Source organism: Pagrus pagrus (assembly GCF_965226575.1).
Source record: "Pagrus pagrus genome assembly, chromosome: 16".
In the NCBI taxonomy this organism is placed as follows: Eukaryota; Metazoa; Chordata; class Actinopteri; order Spariformes; family Sparidae; genus Pagrus; species Pagrus pagrus.
In genome coordinates, this window is record NC_140200.1 from 12,977,993 (window position 1) to 13,002,455 (window position 24,463).

The window sequence follows — 24,463 nt, forward strand, 5'->3', positions numbered from 1 at the left end:
TATTGATTGAGCCATTTATTTATTTTTCTATCTATCTATGTTTTGTTATGTCCATGTTATGTCTTGGTCAGCCAAGTTTTCATGTGCTTCTTGTTTTGATAGTAGAAAGAGTTTGTAGACATGAACTGCCTATACACTGTATTAAAGTGTCTAAATGTATGTATGTATAGGTTATAAGTATATCGTTCCTTTTTGTTTATATGAACATTTTTCTTTAGCACAAGTCTTGTTTACGTCTGTCGAGTTTACGAGGGGCACTTGAAGGCAGCACTCATCACTCTGGAGGCTCTGTCGCCATAGCAACGTGTAACAAACGGACCACGGCGATACGCATCAGCTACTTTCTGCTGTCTGCTGTCTTCAGCACCGCAGCATTCAGCTATTTCAGTCAGTGACTTTTATACAACACATTGTTAATATGGAAGAAGTTGAGAAGGATCCAGAGGAGGCGTCTGAACCCTCTGTGGTGTCCGAAAACCAGGAGGCCAAGAGCGGGTAACTAGCTAGCTTAGCGTTACTGTAGCGTGATGTGTTAAAAATGCCAAACGATGGGTAGAAGTTGCTAATGAAATTCATTTTTCATTCTGCGTGGACTGCAACTCTTTATTGTGTAATAATATCAATCATATTTTTACTGTTCTGTAACGTTACACCATCAGGGTCTCCACACAGGAGGCGGAGGAGGACCCCACTGTGGAGGTCAAAGAGGAGTCACGGGAGAGCCGGCCTGAAGAGGAGGAGGAGGAGGAGGAGGAGGAGGAAAGTGAAAAGGTGTGTTTAGTTTCCAAACATGGAATATTAAACATACATGTCCTTTTAAACTTTGGTCATCAGTGTAGGCTACTTGTCAATGATTAGGAATTGATTATGTTTCTCTAGGACGAACAGTAACCACATCTGAAATCATTCCCCCTCAAGTTTCAAGTTATACTTCCTCTCCACTAATAGTATCCTTGCAGATTCATATTATTTCATTGTTTATAGGCTACTAATTGTGACTTGCTACGAATCAGACAGTGTTGTGGGCGAGACATTACGTGAGAAGATGCTGCATCAGAGCCAAAAGCCTAATATTATTGTATATTATGTAGCTAACTTAATTAAGCAGTGTCTGAGCATGAATAGTAACTGTCCTCTTTTCTGTCAGCTGATCACTCCTCAGAGGATAATCGACCTGCAGAGAGATTTGTCGACATTGGTAACAAACATCCAAACAGCAGCTGACAGCAAAGAGTCAATGCGAAGGACCGAGTTGGAGGAAGCACGCAGACTTAGGTAATTTTCAGCTATTATTATCTCCTTAAGCACTACCCATAGAGTACATACAAAACTAAGCGGTAATTTTACTTGCTACGTCCTCCACACCATCCTCACCCTTTTGTCCTTCTTCCCTCCTGTTTGCCACCATGTTTGTTCCTCTTGTTTGTCCAGATTGGAGCGGCTGGAGAATGATGTAAAATCCAGCCAGGAAAGGTTTGAGGAGATCACCAGAGGGTGGTCAATAGCTAAGCAGAAGGTGATCCCTCAGGAGCTGCAGGAGGACCTCAACAACCAGCAGCAGTTATGGGCTGTTCTCTTAGAAGACAAGAAAAAACTCATCAACGACCTACAACAGGCAAATCAATCAACTGATCTATTTATCTAGAATATATTTTTAATAGTCACCAACTATTACCAACTATATAGCCAGTTTTTGTCGGTGTTTGCCATTGTATTCTGAAGGCCTCGTCCATTCATTAGGTCACTTCCTGTGTATGTGAATAGGAGCTAAAGGCTGGAGATGATCGCTATGTTAAGGACTTAAGGAAGCAGGTAGAGGAGCTGGACCTAATGATGGAGAGGATGGAAGACCAGATCAAAACCCTGACAAAGGCCTACAGGGAGGAGCTGGCTCAGATGGAGGTAGGTCCAGATGTGGGTCAAGAAGCAGCTTTAAATAATTTGTCCGGTCCATTTGAATCAGATGAATGTGGCAAAACTGACATTCCCATAAGCCTCAGCTGTACTTTGTGTTCAGTGCTAATTAGCGAATGTTAGCATGCTAAGTCATTGAGCTAAGTGGTGAATATGGTAAATTTTATACCTGCCAATCAAAAGCTTGTTAGCATTTAGCTAAAAGCACTGCTGTTTCCAAGTACAGCCTCACAGAGCTGCTATTGTGGAGTTAGACTCTTCATCTTATATATGTGATTGTTGTCATTTTCACTAATGGTTGAACTTGTGTTGTTTGCAGAGGGTTTATCAGCAGGAAACTGACGTCTTACTCACGAAATACAATACCGAATGGGAGCGATACATGACGGAACTTTTGGATAAAGAGGTGCGCACGACTGAAATAAAAAAACAACGCACACACGATCTTAAATCATATCTTATATCTTACAGCCATCAACTCTGTATCTAATGATATCTACCTCTAGGTGGAGAGGTTGACGCAGAGGAAGGAGAAAGTGGAGGAGTACGAAGCCACAATTCACAATCTGTTGTTGGAGACCAGGGACAAGGACAGCATAGTCTGGACAGAACAGAATGAAAAGTTTCAGGTTTGCATAAAGATCAAGATAATAGTTTCTGTGATGTGAACAGTGCTTCTGATGAACCTACGTTTTCCCTTTGATTTGGATTGATAGAGAAGTCCTCCGGAACCAGTAAAATAGTAGATAATTGTAGTGATTCTGATCATGTTGCCAAGAATAAAATGTTTCGAATGTTTCACCATTTGACAAAAATAAAACACCGAGATCAGAGACTGTTCTTGCCTCTGCAGGTTCTGGAGAGAGGTCTTCAACAAATGAAGGGCGCCAGTATGATCGCAAAGCTAAAAGAAGTAAAGCAAGAGGATGACTTATCAAGAAACAAATTCAACCTGGTCCATATGAAGAGCAGGATCACCAGGTAGTACAGATTCTCTCTCTCTCTCTCTCTCTCACACACACACACACACACACTGTTATATTTAATCCATTCTCTTCTTCTCGGGCTTGCTTTGCATTTAAGTCTGGGGACAGATTTGAGAAACCTGGTGGATAAGTACAGGAGTCAGGAGAAACAGTTTACAAAGAAGAGCCGGTATTTGTCTGACGACTACAAACGCAACATCCAGCAATATGAACGCATACAGAAGAAAATCAAGTGAGTTATAATCATCATATCACTTTTAAGAAACGCTGACATAATGCACGATTGCTCACTTCTTATACCTGAAACTTTGCACATCCACCTTCACTTCATGCAGGCACTTTGCAGCCGCTGATGTCAAAAAATTTGAGGACATGTGGCTGATGATCGAAGCAGAGGTGAAGCAACTGGTGGAGAGGGTTTTGGTCATTGAGTCACTGATCTACAAGCAGCACCTTGGTCTAGCCTGGGAGCGGCCTCCTATGCCGTTCATGGAGCACTCTGGTCCCATTCAGCCTCAGAAACAGGCCTGGAGGCCCGACCGCCAGGCCGAGTCGTTTCAAACCGGCAGTCAGAGGATGACGGACGCCTCAGTCGGGCCTCGGCTGGAGGCTTACACTGAGAGCACGGACATGGAAATGTACAAGGAAGGGAGAGTTGCACAGAGCGTGAGCGGTGCAGAGGTGGAGGAGGGGAAGTTGACGACGGAGATGGTGAAGGAAGTGATGGAGCTGCTGTGTGATGAGGCGGTGAGAAACCAATTTACAATTTCTGTTTTTTTACCTTTGGACAGAGCCATGCTAGGTGTTTACCAGGCTTTATGCTAAGCTAAACTAACTGGCTGCTGGCTCTAACGTCATATTTAGCGCACAAACGTGCTGGTGCTATCAATCAATGAAAACTATGAAATTATGTGACAAGCATCTTCAACCAAAAGTTCCCCTTGCGTCTGTCTCAGGGCTTCCTGGTAGAGGAGAAACTCCTGAGCCTGCTGGCCCCCCTGGAGAAGGAGGAGCAGACCGTTGTGAAGCTGGGCTCTCTCCTTACTGTGAGTTTGTGTAGTGTAATGCATCAATGGATTGTAAGGAGCAAATCCTGAACAACCAGACATGTTTTTTCTCTTTTGCTCTTCCAGTCTTTTGGCATCGAACAGGAGGATTTGCCTAAGTTGGCTCATTTCTTAATAAAGTCCAAACATCAGCAGAGAGAGCAGACTGAGGTGAGGAAGGAAACAGATGCAGTGGAAGGCTGGATGCCTCATCAAAGTAGACAAATACTATCTCTGCATCTACTGTCATTGTTTTGTCTGCCTGCAGTATGTTTATTATGAGTTGGGGGAGGAAGTGGAGACCAACCTCACGTCTGAACTCATCGATCCAAAACATGTCGTGCCGGCTCTAAAATATTTCCTAGAGCAGCTCACAAGGTCGAGGTAAGACCACATTTACTGCAATAATCAACACTGTAATGACTATGTGATGCTAACGTGTTCCCGGGGCTTTCAGGAAGAGCTCAGCCCGCCAACGCTTCAGTTTTCAGCATGTAGAAACTCGGGACGCTTCAGAGGACGAAGCCTACTGGGAGAGTATGGGCAACGTGATCCCCGAGGACAAACTGAAACTCTGGGACGCAGCGGAGAACACGCTGACGCAGTACCAGTGAGTTTCAACCACACACTCGCACACAAAGCAAACAACCCTGCGTCTTTCGAACGAGCTTTTCTTTCTTCTGTGTTCCCAGTGCGGTCCTGACGGAGATCTCTGACCTCGTCCCTGAGACTGAAAGTCTTGAGCAGCAGAACAAAGAGCTGCGGATGGTGCTGCAACAGTGTCTTACCTCAAGTATATGATTCTGTGTTTAAGTTTACGTCTCTGTTTCGTGGATGTGTCACACTGATTTGCAGATATTCAATGCGGTTGAGGGTGGAGGAACTTCCCTGACAATAGGTTGAATTGTTTAAATCAAGTTAAGTCCAAATAAAAATACCACAAATGTGTTGATTACAGGTTTTTATAAATGTGAAGATATTCTGCTCTTCTTTGTCACATTTGTGTATTTGTAAAAGGATTTATATATCAGAGTATTTATAAAGGATCAAATCAACGTGGTTTGCAGGTTTTATTTTCACAGTCCTAGAGGAAAAAAATGGCAGAACAGTCAACTTCATCATCAGTAAGACATACATCAGTTCTTGTGGGATACAAAGTGTACACACAACAGTAGAGACTCCATGTTTTCATCCAGCAGTGTTGAAGAGCTTGTGGTTGAGCTCTGAGGGCAGAGAGAAGAAGAGCAGAGCCAGGAAGAGCAGGACCAGCACCGCAGCCAGCAGCACCGCACAGTGCAGCCTGTAGTGCCTCCAGGCCAGGATGCACATCGTCCTCAACGGGCTCAGCAGCCACGACATGCTGCTACTGGGGCGACTGCACACAGAGATTCAGAAGGTTTTAGTGCGGCCAGTGAACTGAAATCAACAAGCAACTAACTTTTTGGCCACTTGGAGGCAGCAGAGGCCAGCTGTGGACACATTTAGCTCCGTTTTCTGGGGGAAATATTTGTCCTTTTAGTTGCCTCCTTAGGGATGCGAAATTTTATTTCTGGTTTGGGGACAGGAAGTTTGTTAGTCCACTTATTTCAGTTGCTTTCTTTATGTTAAACCCAAGAAAGTAAGGGGCTACAGTCAGTTTCAAAGGGTTTGCTATTATTGGATTCTGTCGCCATCTGAGGGGGGGAAAAAGTCACTTGGAGCTGTCTGTTTTCGAATAGACCTTATTCACATGGCGGCCATTTGCCTCCAACTTCACGCTCAGGGTGGGAAAATTGAATGCTTGGATAATGTAATGTTGCTGTGTTCCAGGCTGCTTGTCTGTTGTTGTTGTTGTAGGCTAACTCTTTAGACACTATATGCTACACGCTAACCTTGTCTGCAATGTTGTGCTGGACAGGCAGCACACGGTAGGTTTTGTAGAGACACAGACAAAGATGTAATGAGAGGCCATAACATAAAGTTGCAATATGAAAAATCCAAACGCTGAACTGAAAAATGCTTAAAAGGATCAGTTCACCTATTAAAAAAGACATCTACTCACCCCCATGCCGATGGAAAGTTGAGTGAAGTTTCGTAGTCCATGTTCTGTGTACCATGAAACTTCACCTGACTTTCCATCAGCGAAGGGGTGAGTAGATAATGACTGAATTTTCATTTTTGGGTGAACTGTTTCTTTAAAGTGATACAGATCTGGGGAACAGCAGAAATATAAGAACGATCCCTTCCAGGTACAGTTAATGTGAGCCATCGTTAATATAAAAACTAGCGGCTGTAACAATCTCAAACGTGTTGTCCATGGAATTCAGTTTATTTCAAATTGCCAAAACAGACAGAAAATAAATACTGCACACATTTCAACAGATATATAAACACGAAATTAATTGTAAAAACAGGCAGGTTTAGTGCAAACGATAACTCTGTAATCACAAACAAAGACTGGAACACAAATGAGGTCAAGCACAGGCAAGTTTGAAAGGGACTAATGGACACTGCAAACAATTCGACACGGAGCTGAGTTTTGAGAATCAACACAGACCTCCCTTCAACACGCCACTCAAGTGCACTTTAAACATATTCCCACTTTATCTGTAACGTTAAAGATAACAGGGTTGGTGATTTGGTTTGTGTCGAGCTGGAAAGACAGTCATGCCAACGCACATGACCTCTGTGGTCAGTTATCACAATGATGCATGCATATTGACATATAAGTCTACATTTTGTGCAGGAAACAGTAATAACCTCGAGTATTTGTTGCTTTTGAGGACTTTTGACTCAGACTTAGTCAAATGAGATCTGCAAATAATACATTTTATTCTACTGTGGGGGTTTTATCAGTGGGACAGCGAACTGAAGAGCATTTCCTGTACATACTTACACAAAAATCTGGGAATATTGAAGCATACAGCATTTGTGAGAGTGCATGTCTGGTCCACATGTTATTAATAAGAAAATGAGATAAAACAATTTTAATTGGGATTATTTGCAAATACTGTTTGACCAAAGTCTGGCTCGGCTGCCTTAATCCAAGAGGTTAAACATTTAGCATCGCAGTGGAACCCTGTAGAAAGCTTCTTAATCGTTTGATTTTCATTTTGAAGTCACCTTGTTCTATGTCTCTTTGAATCTCATTAGGAAAATAGACATCTTTATCTTTTGTTTCTTCATTATTATTCTTGAAGTGTGCAAAGACCGCAAAAATGGCAACACTTTGCTTCAACCACCCTTGAGAGCATTTATAAGCAGTATATAAACATTGAATACAGGATAATGTAATTATGAGCAGATATGAGTGTTTATTAATGTGCTCGTCAACAACTGTTAAGTCCTCTTGTGGGCACTGAGAGTGGAGGCTGGCTGGTGTATAAACAGATTATGAATGACACAGGTATAATAATATAAAACACGTCTTCACAGGAGAAGTTATAATTGCTGATAAAAACTGTACATTCATAAACATCCTTGTATCTGATTACAACTGCATTATAGTTTATTAAATGTTTATATAGTGCTTATAAATGCTTAATAGAAGGAGGGGGGGTTTGCAAAGTGTTACTAAAAACATTGTTCATTTGTTCCCTATTTACCTAAATCAGCAGCAGACATTATAGCAGTAATGGGAGATCTTACAGCATCACTTGAAATGAACGCCCATGCAATCGTCTGACCACGAACACAACACTCCGATTTAGCTTGATTAGCGGCATAACCACATAAAGAAACATTCATTGTCATGTAACATTGCTCGAAAAGAAGAAGAGGAAGAGGAAGAAGGGGTTACTTTTGTGGCAAATGATTGCTTTTTAGTCAGTTCAAGGATGGAGTCCACATACTGAGCGTTAGATTTGTTAGGCTTGCTGCAGATCGGATAGAGGAGTAGACAGTTAGTGTTTCTCATGATTTCGGGGAGGTGGTGTCTGCCTCTCTCCTCGGAGCTAAGGCGGGAGGTGGCGAGCTGTTTTACGATGACCTCCTCCTCCTCGTCTCCCTCATTCACCCATCCTTTCATCTATCCAGGCTGGCCACCCCCCTCCCTGTCCTCCCAGCAGCCTCTCAGGCCCCCAGCAGCTTCTTGACAAGGTAGCCCGGCATGCTGTAGAGGAAGAGGCCCAGCATGATGAGCAGCAGCAGGGCCAGCACGATCTTGATGATCAGCCACTTGTAGCGGTTGCACACCAGGTAGCGGATGGCTTTCAGCGGGCTCAGGAACCACAGGAAGGTGGTGTCTGGGCGACTAGAGGCGGGGGATGGATGTGTTAGAGGAATTTGGAGAGGATGGCATGCAGGTGGAGGAGTGAGTTAATGAAGGGTGAGTGATGGGATGAGACAAGGGAGGAGTGAGAGAGAGAGAGAAAGCTGGCGTTAGTGGTTAATAAGCTGCATTAATGAATATTGTTGTTCGCTACAGCATGCTCACAACCCACATTTCTATCAATATAATGTTCCAGAGGACCAAAAGATCACACCACAGAGTGAAAGCTGAACAATAAAAACATCTGCACAAAGAAGATGGATGGATGGATGATTGACCAACAGCTCAGAACACTGATGTCTGTCCAGGGCCGTTTGTTTCTGGCTATGTTGGTGCATTTAACCAAACATTTGAGGAGGGATTTATCTTTTTGAATGTCAATAATTTAAGTGTATTTTAGTTTAAATGAATTCATGATTTGTGTCATGTCATCAGCCACACATAAGGTTCAAAAGCACCTTTACACGCACACTTGAATTCTTTATTCTGGCTTCATTAATGACGAAACACATCCCCTCTACCCTGAGTCTGCGCTGCTCCCCACAGAGCGATGCCACAGAACACCAAAGAAAAAGATCTACAAGGGTTCATTTATCCCAAATGCAATTAATATGGTTAACCACCTATAGTGGGTTTACAACATGACTATGAATGCACTGACCATAAAGTTTAATCTATTCCTAATCATATTAGAGATTATATGGGACATAAGAAAGGTGCAGATATTATCACTACCAGATGTTCACTGGTTGCTGTCCTGGCTACATTTCATGGTAAAACTTACAATAAACCTTAATAATGCAATTTAGATGTGTGACTTAAAGTTAAATAGCTCTGCATTTAAAAATAAATCTTGGCTCACAGCTCATACTATTTTGTACAGTGTCCTACAGTATAGTGTATATAGTGTTTTGTATGAAATTTAGACAGGAGGATTTAGACAAGATTTAGTTTTAACCCTTCAGAATTAACAAAATACTGATGTTTGAAACCAACGTCACCACCAATGTGTCTCCTGCAATAAAAAAATATTCTTGCGACTTGGTTAGTTTTGCATTTCTTGTTTGTTTGTTGTGTTTTCGTGGAATAATAATAATAAGGCAACCAAATGTCACTGAAAATGTCAGCAGCTCCTCTCGGGCTGTTTCTATATTTTGTGTATTCACACTTGTAAATGTCAACTAGGCATCTGAAATGAATTACAAAAACAAACTTCTCCAGATGGGGCCTTATGTCATTTCATTTATGTCATTTACTGACTTGTAAAAGGTGCTCAGGTCTACATCCAAGTTGTAATTACAACTGGAAACTCACTTCTCTGGACGCTTCAATATATCTGACTGTAATAACACAGATAAACCATTCCATTTAATTCAGTTCAGATTTTATGAATATGTGTTTCCATACCAAACAGCTGGTCACTGATGAGATGTATAATGGCACTTGGTGGCAAAAGACACTGACACTAATATATAGCTAAGGCAACAGAGGAGAGACAAACGTGAAGTAAAAGAGAGAAAACAAAGAGTTTGGCAGGACAGGACAGGAGAATCCAGGAAGCAAAGGGGTTAACTAGAGAAGCAGAGACGGCGAGGACGGGGGCGGAGGCTACCAGCACGTCAGGCCCCCAGTATCTTCTTGACCAGGTAGCCGGGGATTGAGTAGAGGAAGAGACCCAGCATGAGCAGCAGCAGTATCAGGCCCAGGACCTTGAGGATCAGCCAGCGGTAGTTGTGCCAGATGAAGTAACGAATGGACTTCAGGGGGCTCAGAAACCACATTAGACTGGTGTCCGGGCGACTTTGTGGAGGGAGGTAGAGAGGGGAGAAAGGAAGGAATGCAGATGGAGCCAAAAACAGGGAGAAAGAGGGTAAGGAGAAAGGGGGAGTCACACGCAAAAAGGAGGGAAGGGACCAGGGGAGGGAAGAGACAGAGGGAGACAGTTGAAGAGATGGTAGGAGGAGAAACGAGTGCGAAAGTGTAACAGTGGTCTTTAGGCAGTGCAAAAAGCAGTGCAGGGTCAAACAGGACCAAATCACAGCTTTATTCAATATTCAGTCTTGGCTGGAGCTGATTTGTGACGCAGCATTTGATCCACTGCTTTTTGCACTGAGAGAATGAATTTCTCGAAGAGGAAATTTAAAGGACAGTCATGTCTGCGCCTTTCATTTGCTCCACACAACTATCCTCAAATTTATGTGTGTGCATTTGTGAGAGTTTGACTCGACATATATTGTGAATAAATGAAATATCTTACTTGGGTTTCTCCAGTGGATCCGGCTCGTTTCGTCCAAGTCCTACAGGACTCTTCTCCGCTTCTTCTGCTGTCACCAGATGGAGCTCAGCTTCTACTTTACCCTGCAATGACAACATGTTTGATAACATATCAAAGTTAATAATAATCAATCAGCTAGATACCTTGAGTATAGGCGTCTTCATACTAATACTTGACCTTTCTTCCTAACACAGGTGGTACTATCTATCAAACCAGCCTTCATTTCCACCAGATTTGATGTGGAACCATTGTAATCATGGATGCGTCATCAACAGAGATGTTGAACATTACACAACGACCTGTAGAAAGCAAAATTAGAATTGCTGTTTAAAATCCACCTTGGACTGCTCAGCTTTGGAGGTTCTCAATCCCGGGTTGGGTAATACTGAATTAACGAGTTTTGAATTTGCTTTGTAATGAGCTTTCAGTAAGAGTTCTTGCCTGCTTTAATAGTTTGCTCTTTAATTACATTCTTCTTCATACTGTTGAATTTAATTCTGATTTTTTTCGCTTCATGCGGCTTTCCAACTGCTGTTTGAAAATGATTTACGAAACAATTACAAGATCATGTTGCGGTGTCAATCTGCAGTGCTGTTATGTTCAGTATTTCATTTTCATTTACCGTGAGCTCCATCTCATCGTTCTCATCTCGGGCCACAAACGGCCACCAGCCTTTGACCCGCTTCTGTTTGAAGATGGAAATGGTCGGCAGCTCCTGCTCATTTCGGATCATGTCAAGGGAACACTGCTTGGCCGTCTTGGCGCCACGAGGGAACCGGTTTAGGTCCAACTCAATCGCACCTGAGAGTGGTGACAGTCAGACAATAGGAATGGTGATAATTTGTGGTGAATCAGAGGGAAATTTCTGCTGAGAGCAAGCAACAAAAACATCAGTCCTCACCCAGGAAATCATCAGCGGAGAAGTGATCGGCGTCCCAGACCTGCATCGTGAGGCGAGGAGGGATCTTATATTCAGTCTCATCCCAGGAGAACATGGACTCTTTCTTGGAGATGACAATCTTCTCCTCAGCCATGAGGTAATCGAAGGGGTAGACAAAGCGCCAGTTAAAGTTGCCCTCACCAGTCAGGGAGTGATAGTGCACATCTGTGTCCTGCTTGTCCTCCTGTTGTCCTTTCAGCCATCTATGGGGAAGGGCCATAGAGATCTTTAGATCATAGTTTAGTGAGATAAGTGGATAGACTTTGTTATTTTGTCAGTCATGCACTACTAAGGTCTAACTCAGGAAATTACAATCGTCTGTTAGTTACTGGGTATTAATTTGGTTGATTCAGACAAGAGCATAGGACACGTTAACAAGAGAGATGATGCTAATAGGTCAAAATCAAAACATATAATGTGGCTCCCCAAAACCAAATCAGATTCATATACATGTGTGCGAGATGGTGAAAAAAATCTGATTTGATGTTGGAGCTTCACACTATTTTCAAAAGCCATGCATACAATAAGCTTGCAATAATGCCATTAGTGAAAATTATCTGAAATTTTCCTTAAATAAAAGCTATTTTTTAGTGTCTGGATGCACTAAGCAGACGATTAAAGCCTATGAGGTCAGGCTGTGCCGGCTGGAGCTCTTTCACTAACAGTTGAGTGAGTCTGACTTCATCAGTGAGGAGGAGCAGGAGGGGTTGTCAGCCTAAAACATCTCAGTGAGTACAAGAAAATGTGAGGAAATGTGCTGTGATCTGCTAACTGAGATGCACTGGAATAAATTAAGCTGGGACTGAGTAGGATAAAGTCACTAAACATGCCTGATCTCATGTAACCCAACAACTGAAACATATTCACTGTATCACAACACTGGATCCATCTGAAACAACCCCGTCCTCCTGTCTAACAGTCAATACAGATGGTTGGGTCAGCACTGAATAAGAGAGTCGCGACTTTTAAAATACTATCAACCTCCAAGTACTGACCATATTCAGACGACGGCCATTTTCCTTTGACGTCACGCTCAGGGTGAGAAGCTCTAATGCTGGGATAATAATAATAATAATAATAACTATTAATAACTATTAATAATAATAATACAGTTGCTCATCAATATCAAAGTGGTGAAACGATAACTATTTGTCAGATTTTCTATGTTTATATGACTTAAGTACGACAGTTGAGCTTCCCCACCCTGAGTGTGATGTCAGAGGAAAATGGCTGCCGTGTGAATATGGTCTATTGAGGGTTGTTTTAGGATGGCACCCTGTTTGTTATAGTACAGTCCTGAGGTCCACGGGTGACACCAGGTCAGCTGAGGGAAAAGTAAGTTTGGTTAAGAGATGCAGGAGTGAGGAGGCTCCGCAAAACATTAATAACTTTGAGAGGGAATAACATAGTCAGAGTTACAGACCTTTTTCATTGTAGACATTTTACATGTAAGGTATGTGTATGTATAATGGCAGGTTCACCACAGGTGCAGCTGAAAACATTAATAGTGGCTGCATTACAGTTATGTACCAGTAACAAGAAACTGGTATTATTTATCATACTGGGTCATTTAATGGAATGAGACATTGGTCGAGTTATTAGTTACCTCTTATTAGTTATTAGTTATCTGGTTACCTCAACCCTCCATCTTCCATTCATGTTAAGTGTAGTCCATATGACAAATGAGTGCAGGCATGCCCCCTCTGTTGTGGTACAACCTCCTGGCTAATATTACACAACCATCTCTCTAAAATACAGTTTACAGTTGGTGATCATAATAGTTCAATGTTAATTTTTTATCCATATTGGAACAACTACACATTATTTTGGGGTTGAGTAAGAGGGAACTACATTGGACAGAAGGCAAATTTAATTCACCTTATATCAAAATGTTAAAATGTCTGCCATGAAGAAGGTCCAGTATTTGAACAGGGCTGCAACGTAACAATGTTATTAAAACATTGGAGCTCTGTAGTGCCATGCATATTCTCTGCTTATATACATGCAAAAGGCTCCAAATATCTTAAAATTATAAATATTTTGAAGTCTCTTATAAAGTCTAGTAATTTCCAGTACAATTGGCAATATAGGATCAAACCACAAACCTTGGAAAAAATAATAAAAAAAGCAACAACAACAAAAAAAAGCCCTGTTACATCGGTGATGAAAGTAAAAGTTGGTGCTTGGTGTTGGAAATAATAGTTTGACATAAGAGAAACGAAAATGATAGGTTGACATAAAAAAGGAAAATTGTATTTTGACAAAAAAGTAAGTGCTTGTTTGATGGTTTTACAAAAACAGGAAAATCGTAGTTTGACCACAAGGAAAATAGCAGTTTGGCATAATAATAAATGGAAATAACAGTTTGACAGAATAAAAAAAGATAATAGTTTGACAAAAAAGAAAGGAAAAGAAAATGGTAGTTTAACAAAAACAAGAATATGGTACTGAGACCTTAAGAAAATAGTAGTTTGACATAAATGAAAATTGTAGTTTACAAAAAACAATTTAGTATTTTGACAAAATAAAAAAGTGGCTAAAGAAAAGAAAGGAAAAGAGTAGTTTGACAAAATAAAATAAAATTCTGTTTTAACAAAAAAGGAAAATAGTTGTTAGACAAAAAATAAGAAAAGCAAACAAATAGTGGTTTTCAAAAAGGACGTCTTGTCCATGATAGGTGAGAGGTTTCAGCAGTTTTCAACTACGTGAACAAACATTTAATCTCAGCATAACTCTAAATTTAGCTGTGTGATTGCCAATGGATGGTTTATAGTATATATACCATAATTACGATTATAATTGTAGTCAACAAGTTGTCAATGTGGTTTGATCCTGAATCAAGTCAATTTTTACTTGGCAAAAGTTTTCAGCGTGCTATTTGGAGAGTTAAGGACAAGCGAGGTTACGTGCTGGATGGAGAGTTGAGACAGGAAGTGGGAAAAGGGGAGAAAGGAGTGACATCAGGCCTTCAGGAGGGGGAGGAAGGGAGGTACGAGCCATGCGATGGAATCGTGTGTTTACCCCCTGACATAGATGTCAGACATCTTCTCTCCTGTCATGAAAGCATCGTCCTCTAGAATTACGTCATCAGTGTTCCAAATAACAACACGAAGCTCAAAGCTAGACACCAGCAGAGCATTGACCAGAGGAGAGAGAGAGGACGACAGACAGATAGACAGGAGACACACCACAAACACAAAGACAGACGCCACACAAATACGCACACGGAAAAAATGGAAACAAAACAAAAAAAATAATGGTTAACTGCAAAAAAAAATAAAAATCCACACACAGCTCACACCCACGGGACGAGGCTCGGTCACCGCGTCCCTCTGTACCTACCCCCTGACAAATATGTCACTGGACTTTTCCCCAGTGAAGTAATCATCGTCCTCCAGTATTACTTCGTCTGTATTCCAAATAATCACCCTGAGCTCATATCTGGTAAGGGGAGGAGGAAGGAACACATACACACACGGTTGGACTTGTATTCGACAGTAAATTCGAGAGCTAACTATTCAAACAGACTCACCATTATTTAACCTGGGGATAAAACTACATATTCTGTTGAAAGAAACTCAAAGAAATTTAGAAACTTTGAGTGAAACTAACAAGTATCTTTCCAAGTGAAACTGCATTGGATTTACAGTTTTGCACAATCAAAAAACATCATAATCGCTGTGACGTTTGTCTCGTTTACTCCAGCCTACGCCTACCTCTTTGGTTTCCGTGGTGATATGTCAATCGCAGGTCCAGGAGCAGGCATGTCCATAGGAAACATGTCCACCCACATCTCAATACGACCCTTTGAACGCACAGAGAAAAACAGTTTAACTCTAATATCAATCTGTTTCATTACCTCCAGACAAAATTATGGATCCTTCCTACCTGTTCGATGCCGGGTTTGTCGGGGTTCAGCAGGGGTCTGGTCTCCACGTGTTCAGGGACGAGCTTGCAGCCCACCCTGGGGATCTCCTCCCAGTGGTTCAGCACCGTCAGAGCCAAATGCTCCTCGGTCTGCTTCTTCAGACCTGAGATATCGACACGAGAAGATAAAGTGGGGAAGGGAGAGCAAAACACCCAAAATACTTGAATCAGAACAAACTAATTCGGTTTTGAATGAACTTCCAATCATGACGTCCTGTTACGGTTCAAAAATAGTTCCAAAATGGAAGCTGTGTCCACCTCATAATTATGTCGAAGGATTAACCATCACTTTTATATTTTATTACATCTGCACCATAATTAATGTGAAGGGTTAAATAGTGATGTTTAATCCTATGCGGGACTTTATATGATCTCACAGTTTTAGCGGCCATACCATTTTCATCCTCGATATCTGTAGGTCCCGTGAAGATTCGATTCGCCACCTTGACTTTGCCTCCCGGCCCGTAATGAGGTCCATCGATCTTGCCCTCCTTACAGAGCCTTGCGAGGATCTGACCGGGCTTCATAGGGTCCCGCCAAACATTGTATCCATGGCTGACATTAACAGATAACAATGAGGTAATTGCAATTCTGCGGTCCTTCAGAAAGTTATAATTCATACAGTCAATGCAGTCACATTCAGGACATCTTGGGGGTTTTGACTGCAACATTTCTGTTATAACTATTATCTATAAAACTGGTGGTGACATTGGTGATGCTACAACTTAGCAATTACCAATAAAATGTAGGATAAAAACACATGGATGCTCACACAGAATAGTTGGATGAAATCCCACAGGTGGCTCTGTATTTGCTGTAGAAACGGTTCTCCAAGTCGATCTTTGTCTCTCCGATCAGGTCATCAGTGCCGACCAGGTCCCAGTCGTACACGGACACTGTCAACATGGACTCCATGGGGAACGTGGCCTCGATGTCGAATGATCTAAGCACAGACGAGTGGGGGATAAACAGAAGAAGTTGAAAACGAGAATTAGGAGTTAAAACAACAGAGTCAATATTTTTTGATGACTGTTGGGTAGGTTTGATTACTCTGACATAAGCTGCTTTTTTTCCCAGACTATTCTGTACATAACCAACAAACTGGAACTAAATAGAGAGTTGCTTTCTCTCAACGTACTTGCCAAACACAGGATTGAGCTGTTTGGAGATGTAGTTCTCTTTGTCCTTGACCTCTGACTTGCCCAGCTTTATGACAACGTATGGATCAGCCTTCCCGTTGATGTCAGCAGGATGAAGGTCTGTAGCCTGAGGAGGATGAAAACAGAGCAAAGAATAGTAATAGAAATAAATAATATTTGATTCTGTTTCATTTTTAACTTCAGTATAGATTCAAACAGACACTCACCCGGACCACATAGACACGGACAAGGACGTTGATTGGATCGTTGTGTGGAATGCTCTGGAACATTCCCATATTGGGATCAAATCCTGCCTCTCTCGTGATCTCCTCAGACAGAGGTAGCTTGTACATACATAAAGATCCCTGGGTCACACAAAAAGACAACAGGTTAAAAGATAAGTGTGTTTTTGCTCTATGACTTATTTTAACTTCTTTCTGTCCACTAGTGCAGGTTGGGCAAATGTAAACCCACTGTGATGTCCCCCATAGGTTTGTGGACTACCTTTTTGAAGCCTTGATATTATTGCAGTAGCCATCATGGTTTTTTGGAGCCAGAAATGACCATATTTGTGAGAGGGTGGAGATGGGGAGAATATCCTGATTGGATCTCGCTGAGAACCCAAAGACAAGCCGTGGTACCAATTTGTCAATAAAAACGTAATTACGCTTTTAAGCGTACTCTGCTTTATCGTCTATTCTACCCTCAATGACAACTTCATTTACAAGATGAGCATCGTGCTGCATTGAAGAAGACTTGAAACAAGTGATTGAGACCAGAAAATGATTAGAAAACGGTTTACTGAGGCAATAAATCAAGTGAGAAGTAGGGTCATTTTCTCATAGGCTTACATACAATCTGACTTAGTTTTGAATCCAGTAGGGTTGCCCCCTGCTGGCTATTAGACAGAATGCAGATTTAAGGCACTTTTGCTTTGGCTTCACTTTTCAGACCTGGAAGCTCAGTCAATATCTTATGGTCAATGTTTAGGACATACTTGTTTTTACTTCTGTTTTACTTTTCTCACCTTAAATCTGCCAACAATCCTGTCGTCATCCAGAGCATGTTCGTCGTCATCCCCGGCCTTTCCTCTGTACAAGTTAAAAGTGTGGAGCCAGTCTTCAAAGTTGCCATACTCACTCTCCAGCTCCTTGTTGTACACCTGCATATGAACGGACACATCGTGTTTATATCTGCACGTGTGCTGGTTCTTTATTGTCCCAGTGTGACTGATATACTCACCAGCAGCTCGTCCACTTTCGCTTTAACCGGTCGTTTCTCGGAGCCGTCAGCAGCCAGACCCTTCTTCTTGTCCTTGGAGCTCTTCTTCTCTTTGCTCTTTTGATTCGTCTTGGAGCCTTTCAGAAGAAGGTCATCGGGTTTGATATCTGATTGGACGGGTGAGTGGAGGCGGAGGTGGACAAAGTAGGGATGGAGTCATGAGGAGGGGTGGCAGGGTGGCACACAGCACTACACGTGTCATTCAACATGAAAGCTGACAAGTCTGTTTTGTCAGGGGAGTACGTTTCTCTGAAATCATGTACAGGCACTCCAAGAACCAAAAACACCAGAAAATGCTAAATAATCTGAATAGTCACTTAACACAACCTGATAAAATATTGTTTTTGATGACTTCCAGTGATTTAAAGCAACATGTAGGAATTGGTATTTTGTGCAATCTGGCGCCCTCACAGTTACTGATGCAACACCACTGCTGTCAATAGAAATCCGAGGTTTCTGTAACAATATTGTCAGATGTAATGTGAGATGAGCCAGCTAGCTAAAGGCAGCTACAGTTAGCAGCAGTTAGCCGTTAAAAAGCCCATTTATCAAAGTTTTACGATAAATTTGACGAAAGTGTCTATTCTTATGCTAGATGTAGCACCTGTAGCAGAAGTTTTATGTGGCATGGATTGCATTGTAACAGTAAATAATTCATATTTTTCTTAGCACAGATGTTAGTGCAGATGTAAGTTAATTCAGTGAGTCTCTATAAGCCAACTTTCATGTGTACAGCAGAGCAGGGAGGTCATGCTGATGGAGGAAATGGTCATGAATGCGATAATGGTTGACTCATGCTCAAAGCTTTGATGAATCCATGGGATGAAGGAGATGATGATGCTTTGTTCTCACATAAATGCTACAACTACAGTCCAAAATCACTCCCTCATTCACCCCTGCCTTTATGATAACAACTCAGTAGACTGCTCTATAGTAGCAGTTAACATTTATGGATCATATTCAGTCATCACCTACTGTAATCATTAGCAGGTTTTTAGTTTTTAGTGTGCTCACACTAGAAGAGTGATAAAATAAAGTATCCTCATAGCAGACAGCATGCATGAAAACAAACAAACAAAATAAACTTTGAGAGTGCCTTTGATGGATGCTTTCGTGCAATGCAGTGCACAAAGGGAAACGGCGGAACATCTCACTACTAGAAAAATAAATTGCTGATGGTGATTAAAACAGATCCAAAAATGTTTGTGCTGCTACACACATGATGTTGCACAGCTTGCTTTTAACTTGCATTGTCTATGTTTTTAAGAATATTAACCATGAAACAGCAGTCTGAATAAAGGCTTTTAAACTGTTTTTTTTTCTGCCAGAATGCCTTGAATCTTAAAACTTTAACTTCAGAAAAACCTTTTGTTGTCTATTTGTGAAGAACAGGCCGTAGCTTTCCACCATATGTCACCTTTCCTTCATATTGTAAGATTTCCTGTAATATGGTAAAATATGTTGATATTTCTATATACTGCTATGTACTTTGAGAATAAGTAATAGACTTTACGAGCACTATATTGACCATAAATACCACACAGATAAAATGGACGATGGTAAATATAGAGCACTACAGAGTAAATGGGGAGTGATTTCAGACTCATTTCCATCTGTCACCTCAGACAGAGAAACTGACATAAGAGAACTGAGAATGATTTTTTAAACAATCCTGTAAAATTAAGTAAAAATAATCAGGAATGTGTTTATACTTAGAGAATCACAACTTAAAATTTGACATATCCCTTTAAAAGAGAATCAAAGCAGCAGACATTTGGCACACTGGCAGGCAGCCCGGCCAAATTCAGTACCTGCTGCCTCTGCAGCTATCTCCAGGTCCTCTCTCTCCTCCGCCTCAGCCTGAGCTGCCTCCTGGGCTCTGAGGGTCTGGAAATACAGCAAGAAACTGTTAGTGGATGTCAAGTGTGGGGGCAATCCTGTGAGACTAAATAAAAAGTGTAGATGCAAATAGAACAGCACAGACAAACCTCCTTCAGTGTTTCTATGGAAGCAAAATATTTGGACCACCAGTCCAGCACTCTCTCATCCGGCTCATCATCTTCGTCCACTCCTCCCTTCTTCTTCTTCTTCTTCTTCTTTTTCTCTTTGTCACTCTCCTCCTCAGTCTGTTGAAAGACACTTAAGTGACTTTCGGGAGCTCGTCTTTTAATTCATAACGACGCACCAGTTAGCTTCTGTGGGAACCATTACTTACCATATCAACTTTTACAACAGCGTCAGACGTCTATGACAGGGGGGCATCACATAAAACAACACAAGGGTTAATACACACGATGGATGATGCAGGTAGGAGCGGCACATGTACAGAGGCAGGTTAAAAGGATTGGACATAAAGCAGTGCTACTATTCCTACTACTATTCACATATATAAACACACACACTTTACATTAGAAATGAGCTCCACAGTGAAGTCAAAGAGAAGCTTACAGCATCTAACTTGACGACTGTGTCCATCTTTCGGACCGAAGGATCTGAGTCCATGTTGACGATGATGTCACCTGCGGGGCGAGAGAAGGTGCGGGAGGAAAGGCTAGGTGAGGAGCGAGGCTGGGAGCCGCCATTGGCAAGGACCATGTAGCCATTCATTAGCTTAGCTGTAGCCAGGCCGAGGGGGCGAAGAGAGCAGGTGGCAGGAGAGGACAGGACAACCAAGGACACGCAAGAGAGGAAAAAAGACGACAGATGGAGAGAGGAAACAGGAACGAAAAGAGGTCAGGGCAGAAAGCGAGCAGAGAAATCAGCAAAGTTAATAAAGAATGAATATTCATTCTTTAGCGACAACAGAGCTGGAACAGAAGTATATAAATGTGATTCTTAGTTTGTTTTAACCTTCTGTGATGTATAGTGTCCTTTTAGTACTTAAACATTAGCATAGAAAAGGTTAAAACAAAGTCTAAAGATTATTCGCAAACATTGTTTCACCCATGTTTGGTAAGGACTTTTTCAAGAAATACAGGAAACCCAGAACTGACAAAGAAGTGAAGAAAAGAATCTACACGTTTCAAATAAATGTGCTATTTGTTGCTGTTCTATTTGAAACATTTAAAGATTAGAAGTCACAGTGTAAAGTGGCAATCAATTGTAAGCTTTTCCAGTATACTACGCAGGATTTGCTTGTTGCTGTTTGAAAATGAACCATTTTAAAGTTGGTCACAGCTGTTGCCGGTGCAGAGGAATAATAGTTAATGGTAGTTACGTGCTGAAAACACAAATAAACATGCCCACACCTCCGCACAACCATGCAATAAGGTGCCACGATGGCAGATTTGATGTAAATTCATTTGAGACGCAGCCTTATCCCTTCCGACTCTCTGCTCTGTGTGTGTGAAACTCAGCCCCACCCCAGGTCGAACACACACACAGACCTACAGTTCATGACACAGAGGAGAGAGACGAGAAAGCGATGTAACCCAATTGTTACGATTTCATAAAGTGGGTCCATCATAAGTGATGATTGAGAGTGACTACTTTTAAGTCTTTACATTTTTTTTTGGAAAATCCTGCATAGTATACCTTTAAAAGCAATTGGTAAACACTGTCACTGGAGGGATATTACACTTTCCTCTAATGGCCATGTACTCCACAACTGGTTAAATACAGTAAGATAAAATAAAATGGCACTACTAGGACTTTGAAATCAACCTTACAAGTTGCTACAGTCAATAGGCTGCTCATTAACTACTGAACATGTATTTGTTCTCCTCCTGTCTTGATGATTTTTTTAAATTTTATTTCAACCAATGGACTGACAAAACTGCTGACATGTTTTGGCTTGACGTCTCTATAAAAGCGTACAGGACGTGTCATGCAGCTTATCATTTTACAGCTGGCAACAGAAACACAAAGCTGCTACTCCAAACACACAAAGGAGCTCCTTGCTAACAATAATATATCACAAAAATATAAATATAGTCCTTCACCTGCTGTGGCCCAGTTGTTGGAGCTCTTGTCCGGGGTGCTGTAGATGAAACGTCTCAGGCTGGTGACGGCGTGGGACCCCACCAGGATGTAGCGGCCAAACGCCCGGCAGTCCACCACCCGGATGTTGAGAGGAGGGTGTAGAAGCTCATTCTCTGGAAGGTCCTGAGGACAAAATACAGACATGGAGCTGGTAAATGGAGATAGGTGGTATAGGTTTGGTATTGGTATAGGTTACAAAGGGAGACAAGTGTGTTTTGTTTATTGCAAGAAGCTGGATGTAACATCTAGGATTCACCTTTTTAAAGGTCTAAATATCACACAGACAGCTGCACTTACCACCTCAAACCATTTAACCAGGATGCTGAAGTTGGGGTTTTTCTTGTAGTTCTGGATGAGGACCGACTGCACACCTCTACCGGCACACTCTATGTCCACACGGGGCCGATCCACCTGAGCCAGGTTAATCCTCTTCAGATCCCGTAAGCCCCAGAACAAAACCTGAACCAGAGAAAAAACAGCAGTAGGTGAAGGGGATCTCTAGAGCTAAAAAAACAAAGCTGTTGGTTAAACTCTCACCTCTATGCGGTAGCGACTCAGAACAGGTCGGATGCCCAGCGGCACAGGTAGAATTGGTCCACGTTCTGAGTCTGTCGGACCCTCAAGGGGAGGGAGGTCTGCCCTCCCTCCTTGACCGATCTGATTAAGGAGGAGAGAGGGGAAGTTAACATGAATATCATATTGCAACGCTTCTGTAGTTTCTCAGTTGTGATACAGTCTGAGCACCATACCAGATTTCTTTCCTACAGTTGTAATATTTCTATCAATTCTTTCTTTGCTTAGTGTGACAACTTTGAAGGAGTACAAAGAAGGCAGAGATTAATGCTATGTTGGTAGAGATAAAACAGTTACTGCAGTACAAACACTGACGACAAAGTGGGATGAAAGGAAAGAATGAAAGAAAACGAGCACCTTTATTTGAGGGACAGCAAAGTTATGGACAGCGATCAGAGCTCGCCTAATCGCCTCCTCATCGAAAGGAATCTGTAGGCAGCAGGAGGAGGCACAGAAGAAGAAAGAGACAGACCAAATGGATATTTCACAGGAGAAAGGAGAAAAGGTGAACATGTAAGTGGATGGAAAAGGAAGGGTGGCGACACGGTGGAGAGGAAATATGGGGGATAATGGAGGAAAGAGCCAGAAGAAATGTATCATGATTATAAAGTTGTGATGAGGCAGATGAGGGGATGGACATGTGATTGTGCAAACAGGCAAAGAGCAAGAGATGAGTTTTAGAGTGAGAAATGTTTTTACATATGGAGAACTGAAACTGCCAAAATCAAAAATAAATAAATATGTAACCCAATAATTGAATTAATATATATATATATATATATATATATATATATATATATATATATATTTATTATATATATTTGTTTATATATATATGATCACACCATTGAGTTTTTAATTTTGGCCTGCTAAGGGAAAAAGTTTGGGTACACTTAATTTAATGGCATATTAATGTCCATGCTCCACATCATTAAAGGTACCACACGAGGCCTTTAATGAATCTTCCTTTTTTTGTCTTCTTTTTCTCTTTAGTATAACAACCTTTGCTGCAACTGTACAACAGCGACATACAATCACTCAAGGAGAGAGTTGCATGTGCGTGTGCATGGCTGCATGCGTATAAAAAGTTAATTTGTGTGTGTTCTTGCAAATGTTACCTGCAGCAGCTCGAAGGCAGCCAGCAGTTCCCCGGCGGTGCAGTTCCCTCTGTAAACCTGGTAGTACTCCAGCTGTGGTGGGAACCTCGGGGGGCCGTAGTGCTCGTCACACATCTTGATTGTGGGCTTCGCAAACGTCCGACCTATGAACTCTGCCTTGCCCTGAACACCACATTGTGACAGCAGGCAGTGGAGACAGTCAGGGGGACAAGGGATGGGAGTTAGACACGGGTGTGGGAGGTGCAGTTCCCATGGCGGCCACTTGGTGTCAGTATTGGTTAAAGTGGTTGAATGTTACAAACGTGGAATTTGAGAGGGGAAATATTATTTATTTATGTAACACAAACAAACACCCCGACTAAAGATTACAGTGCAACAGAATACAAAGTGTAGTCATTAAATTAATGTCTACATAAGCACTTTGTTTCATGAGTATTTGGAGGTAGATTATCATACTACACCACTGCTACTTATAACATCATTAATGCTCCTGCAGCTGAGAGAGTTAAAATGCAAGGTACATGCAAGACTTTCCAAAAGTTTCCAGAGCTCATCAGTAGCTAGATGAACCAAACGATTCATGCCACATCAGCTAACAGCCATCAGCAGCTATTAAAACTTCCAATTCAACACAGCACTAATGCTTTCACACTCTATTTAGCCAGCGCAGCATGAGCAAGGCCAGAGTTCACAAGGAGGACAGGGAGGAGTGAGACGAGGGCGGACAGACAGGCAGAACATGAGGAAGGGAGAAGCAAAGCAGTTTTATTAGCGCAAACTTGATTCTGTTTAACGAGCATTGATGAATCAATCAGTCAGCATCCACTCATTCACACAGAGGAAGATCCTACCACAGTGTCCTGGTCATAGATTTCAACTACAATGATTGGCGGGTCGTCTCTCAGCTCGCTCGCCTCCCCAAACAGCTCCACGTCGTCAAACACCAGCAGCTGGTCCCACGTGGGGCAAAGAGTCTCGCTCAGGATCTGCAGCACACACATCAAATCAGTTCACATATAATCGACACACTCGCA

General features: G+C 41.9%; 2 protein-coding genes across 13 annotated transcripts in view; one reads left to right on the top strand and one right to left on the bottom strand.

The window, feature by feature from the left end:
• Window positions 1-296: 296 nt before the first annotated feature.
• Window positions 297-5,001, top strand: drc1 (dynein regulatory complex subunit 1 homolog (Chlamydomonas)). The gene is made up of 15 exons (XM_084377870.1): window positions 297-495; window positions 660-771; window positions 1,148-1,275; window positions 1,432-1,615; window positions 1,765-1,902; window positions 2,234-2,320; window positions 2,421-2,543; window positions 2,768-2,895; window positions 2,998-3,132; window positions 3,236-3,647; window positions 3,857-3,946; window positions 4,034-4,117; window positions 4,215-4,330; window positions 4,404-4,556; window positions 4,639-5,001. Exons 1-15 carry the CDS (start codon window positions 419-421, stop codon window positions 4,745-4,747), a joined length of 2,076 nt encoding a protein of 691 aa, XP_084233996.1. The 5' UTR covers window positions 297-418; the 3' UTR covers window positions 4,748-5,001.
• A 1,232-nt stretch (window positions 5,002-6,233) lies between these two features.
• The window catches only part of otofa (otoferlin a), an 88,762-nt gene continuing 70,532 nt past the window's right edge, over window positions 6,234-24,463 (bottom strand). For 2 of the 12 annotated variants that reach the window (XM_084377854.1, XM_084377856.1), the window contains exons 25-47: window positions 24,281-24,415; window positions 23,430-23,591; window positions 22,669-22,740; window positions 22,276-22,395; window positions 22,036-22,197; window positions 21,699-21,861; window positions 20,206-20,372; window positions 19,973-20,002; window positions 19,746-19,883; window positions 19,569-19,644; window positions 17,719-17,864; window positions 17,504-17,638; window positions 16,704-16,841; window positions 16,476-16,603; window positions 16,110-16,280; window positions 15,732-15,892; window positions 15,299-15,441; window positions 15,127-15,215; window positions 14,753-14,851; window positions 11,372-11,613; window positions 11,093-11,271; window positions 10,453-10,553; window positions 6,234-8,177 (exon numbers count right to left, since the gene is read on the bottom strand). In XM_084377854.1, coding sequence (XP_084233980.1) covers window positions 7,997-8,177; window positions 10,453-10,553; window positions 11,093-11,271; window positions 11,372-11,613; window positions 14,753-14,851; window positions 15,127-15,215; window positions 15,299-15,441; window positions 15,732-15,892; window positions 16,110-16,280; window positions 16,476-16,603; window positions 16,704-16,841; window positions 17,504-17,638; window positions 17,719-17,864; window positions 19,569-19,644; window positions 19,746-19,883; window positions 19,973-20,002; window positions 20,206-20,372; window positions 21,699-21,861; window positions 22,036-22,197; window positions 22,276-22,395; window positions 22,669-22,740; window positions 23,430-23,591; window positions 24,281-24,415 — 3,138 coding nt within the window. In that variant the 3' untranslated portion in view covers window positions 6,234-7,996. Of the gene's footprint in view, window positions 8,178-9,807; window positions 9,996-10,452; window positions 10,554-11,092; window positions 11,272-11,371; window positions 11,614-14,431; window positions 14,531-14,752; window positions 14,852-15,126; window positions 15,216-15,298; window positions 15,442-15,731; window positions 15,893-16,109; window positions 16,281-16,475; window positions 16,604-16,703; window positions 16,842-17,503; window positions 17,639-17,718; window positions 17,865-19,568; window positions 19,645-19,745; window positions 19,884-19,972; window positions 20,003-20,205; window positions 20,373-21,698; window positions 21,862-22,035; window positions 22,198-22,275; window positions 22,396-22,668; window positions 22,741-23,429; window positions 23,592-24,280; window positions 24,416-24,463 lie in introns of all 12 variants that reach the window. The other 10 variants (XM_084377863.1, XM_084377860.1, XM_084377858.1 and 7 more) reach the window with 10 other exon arrangements.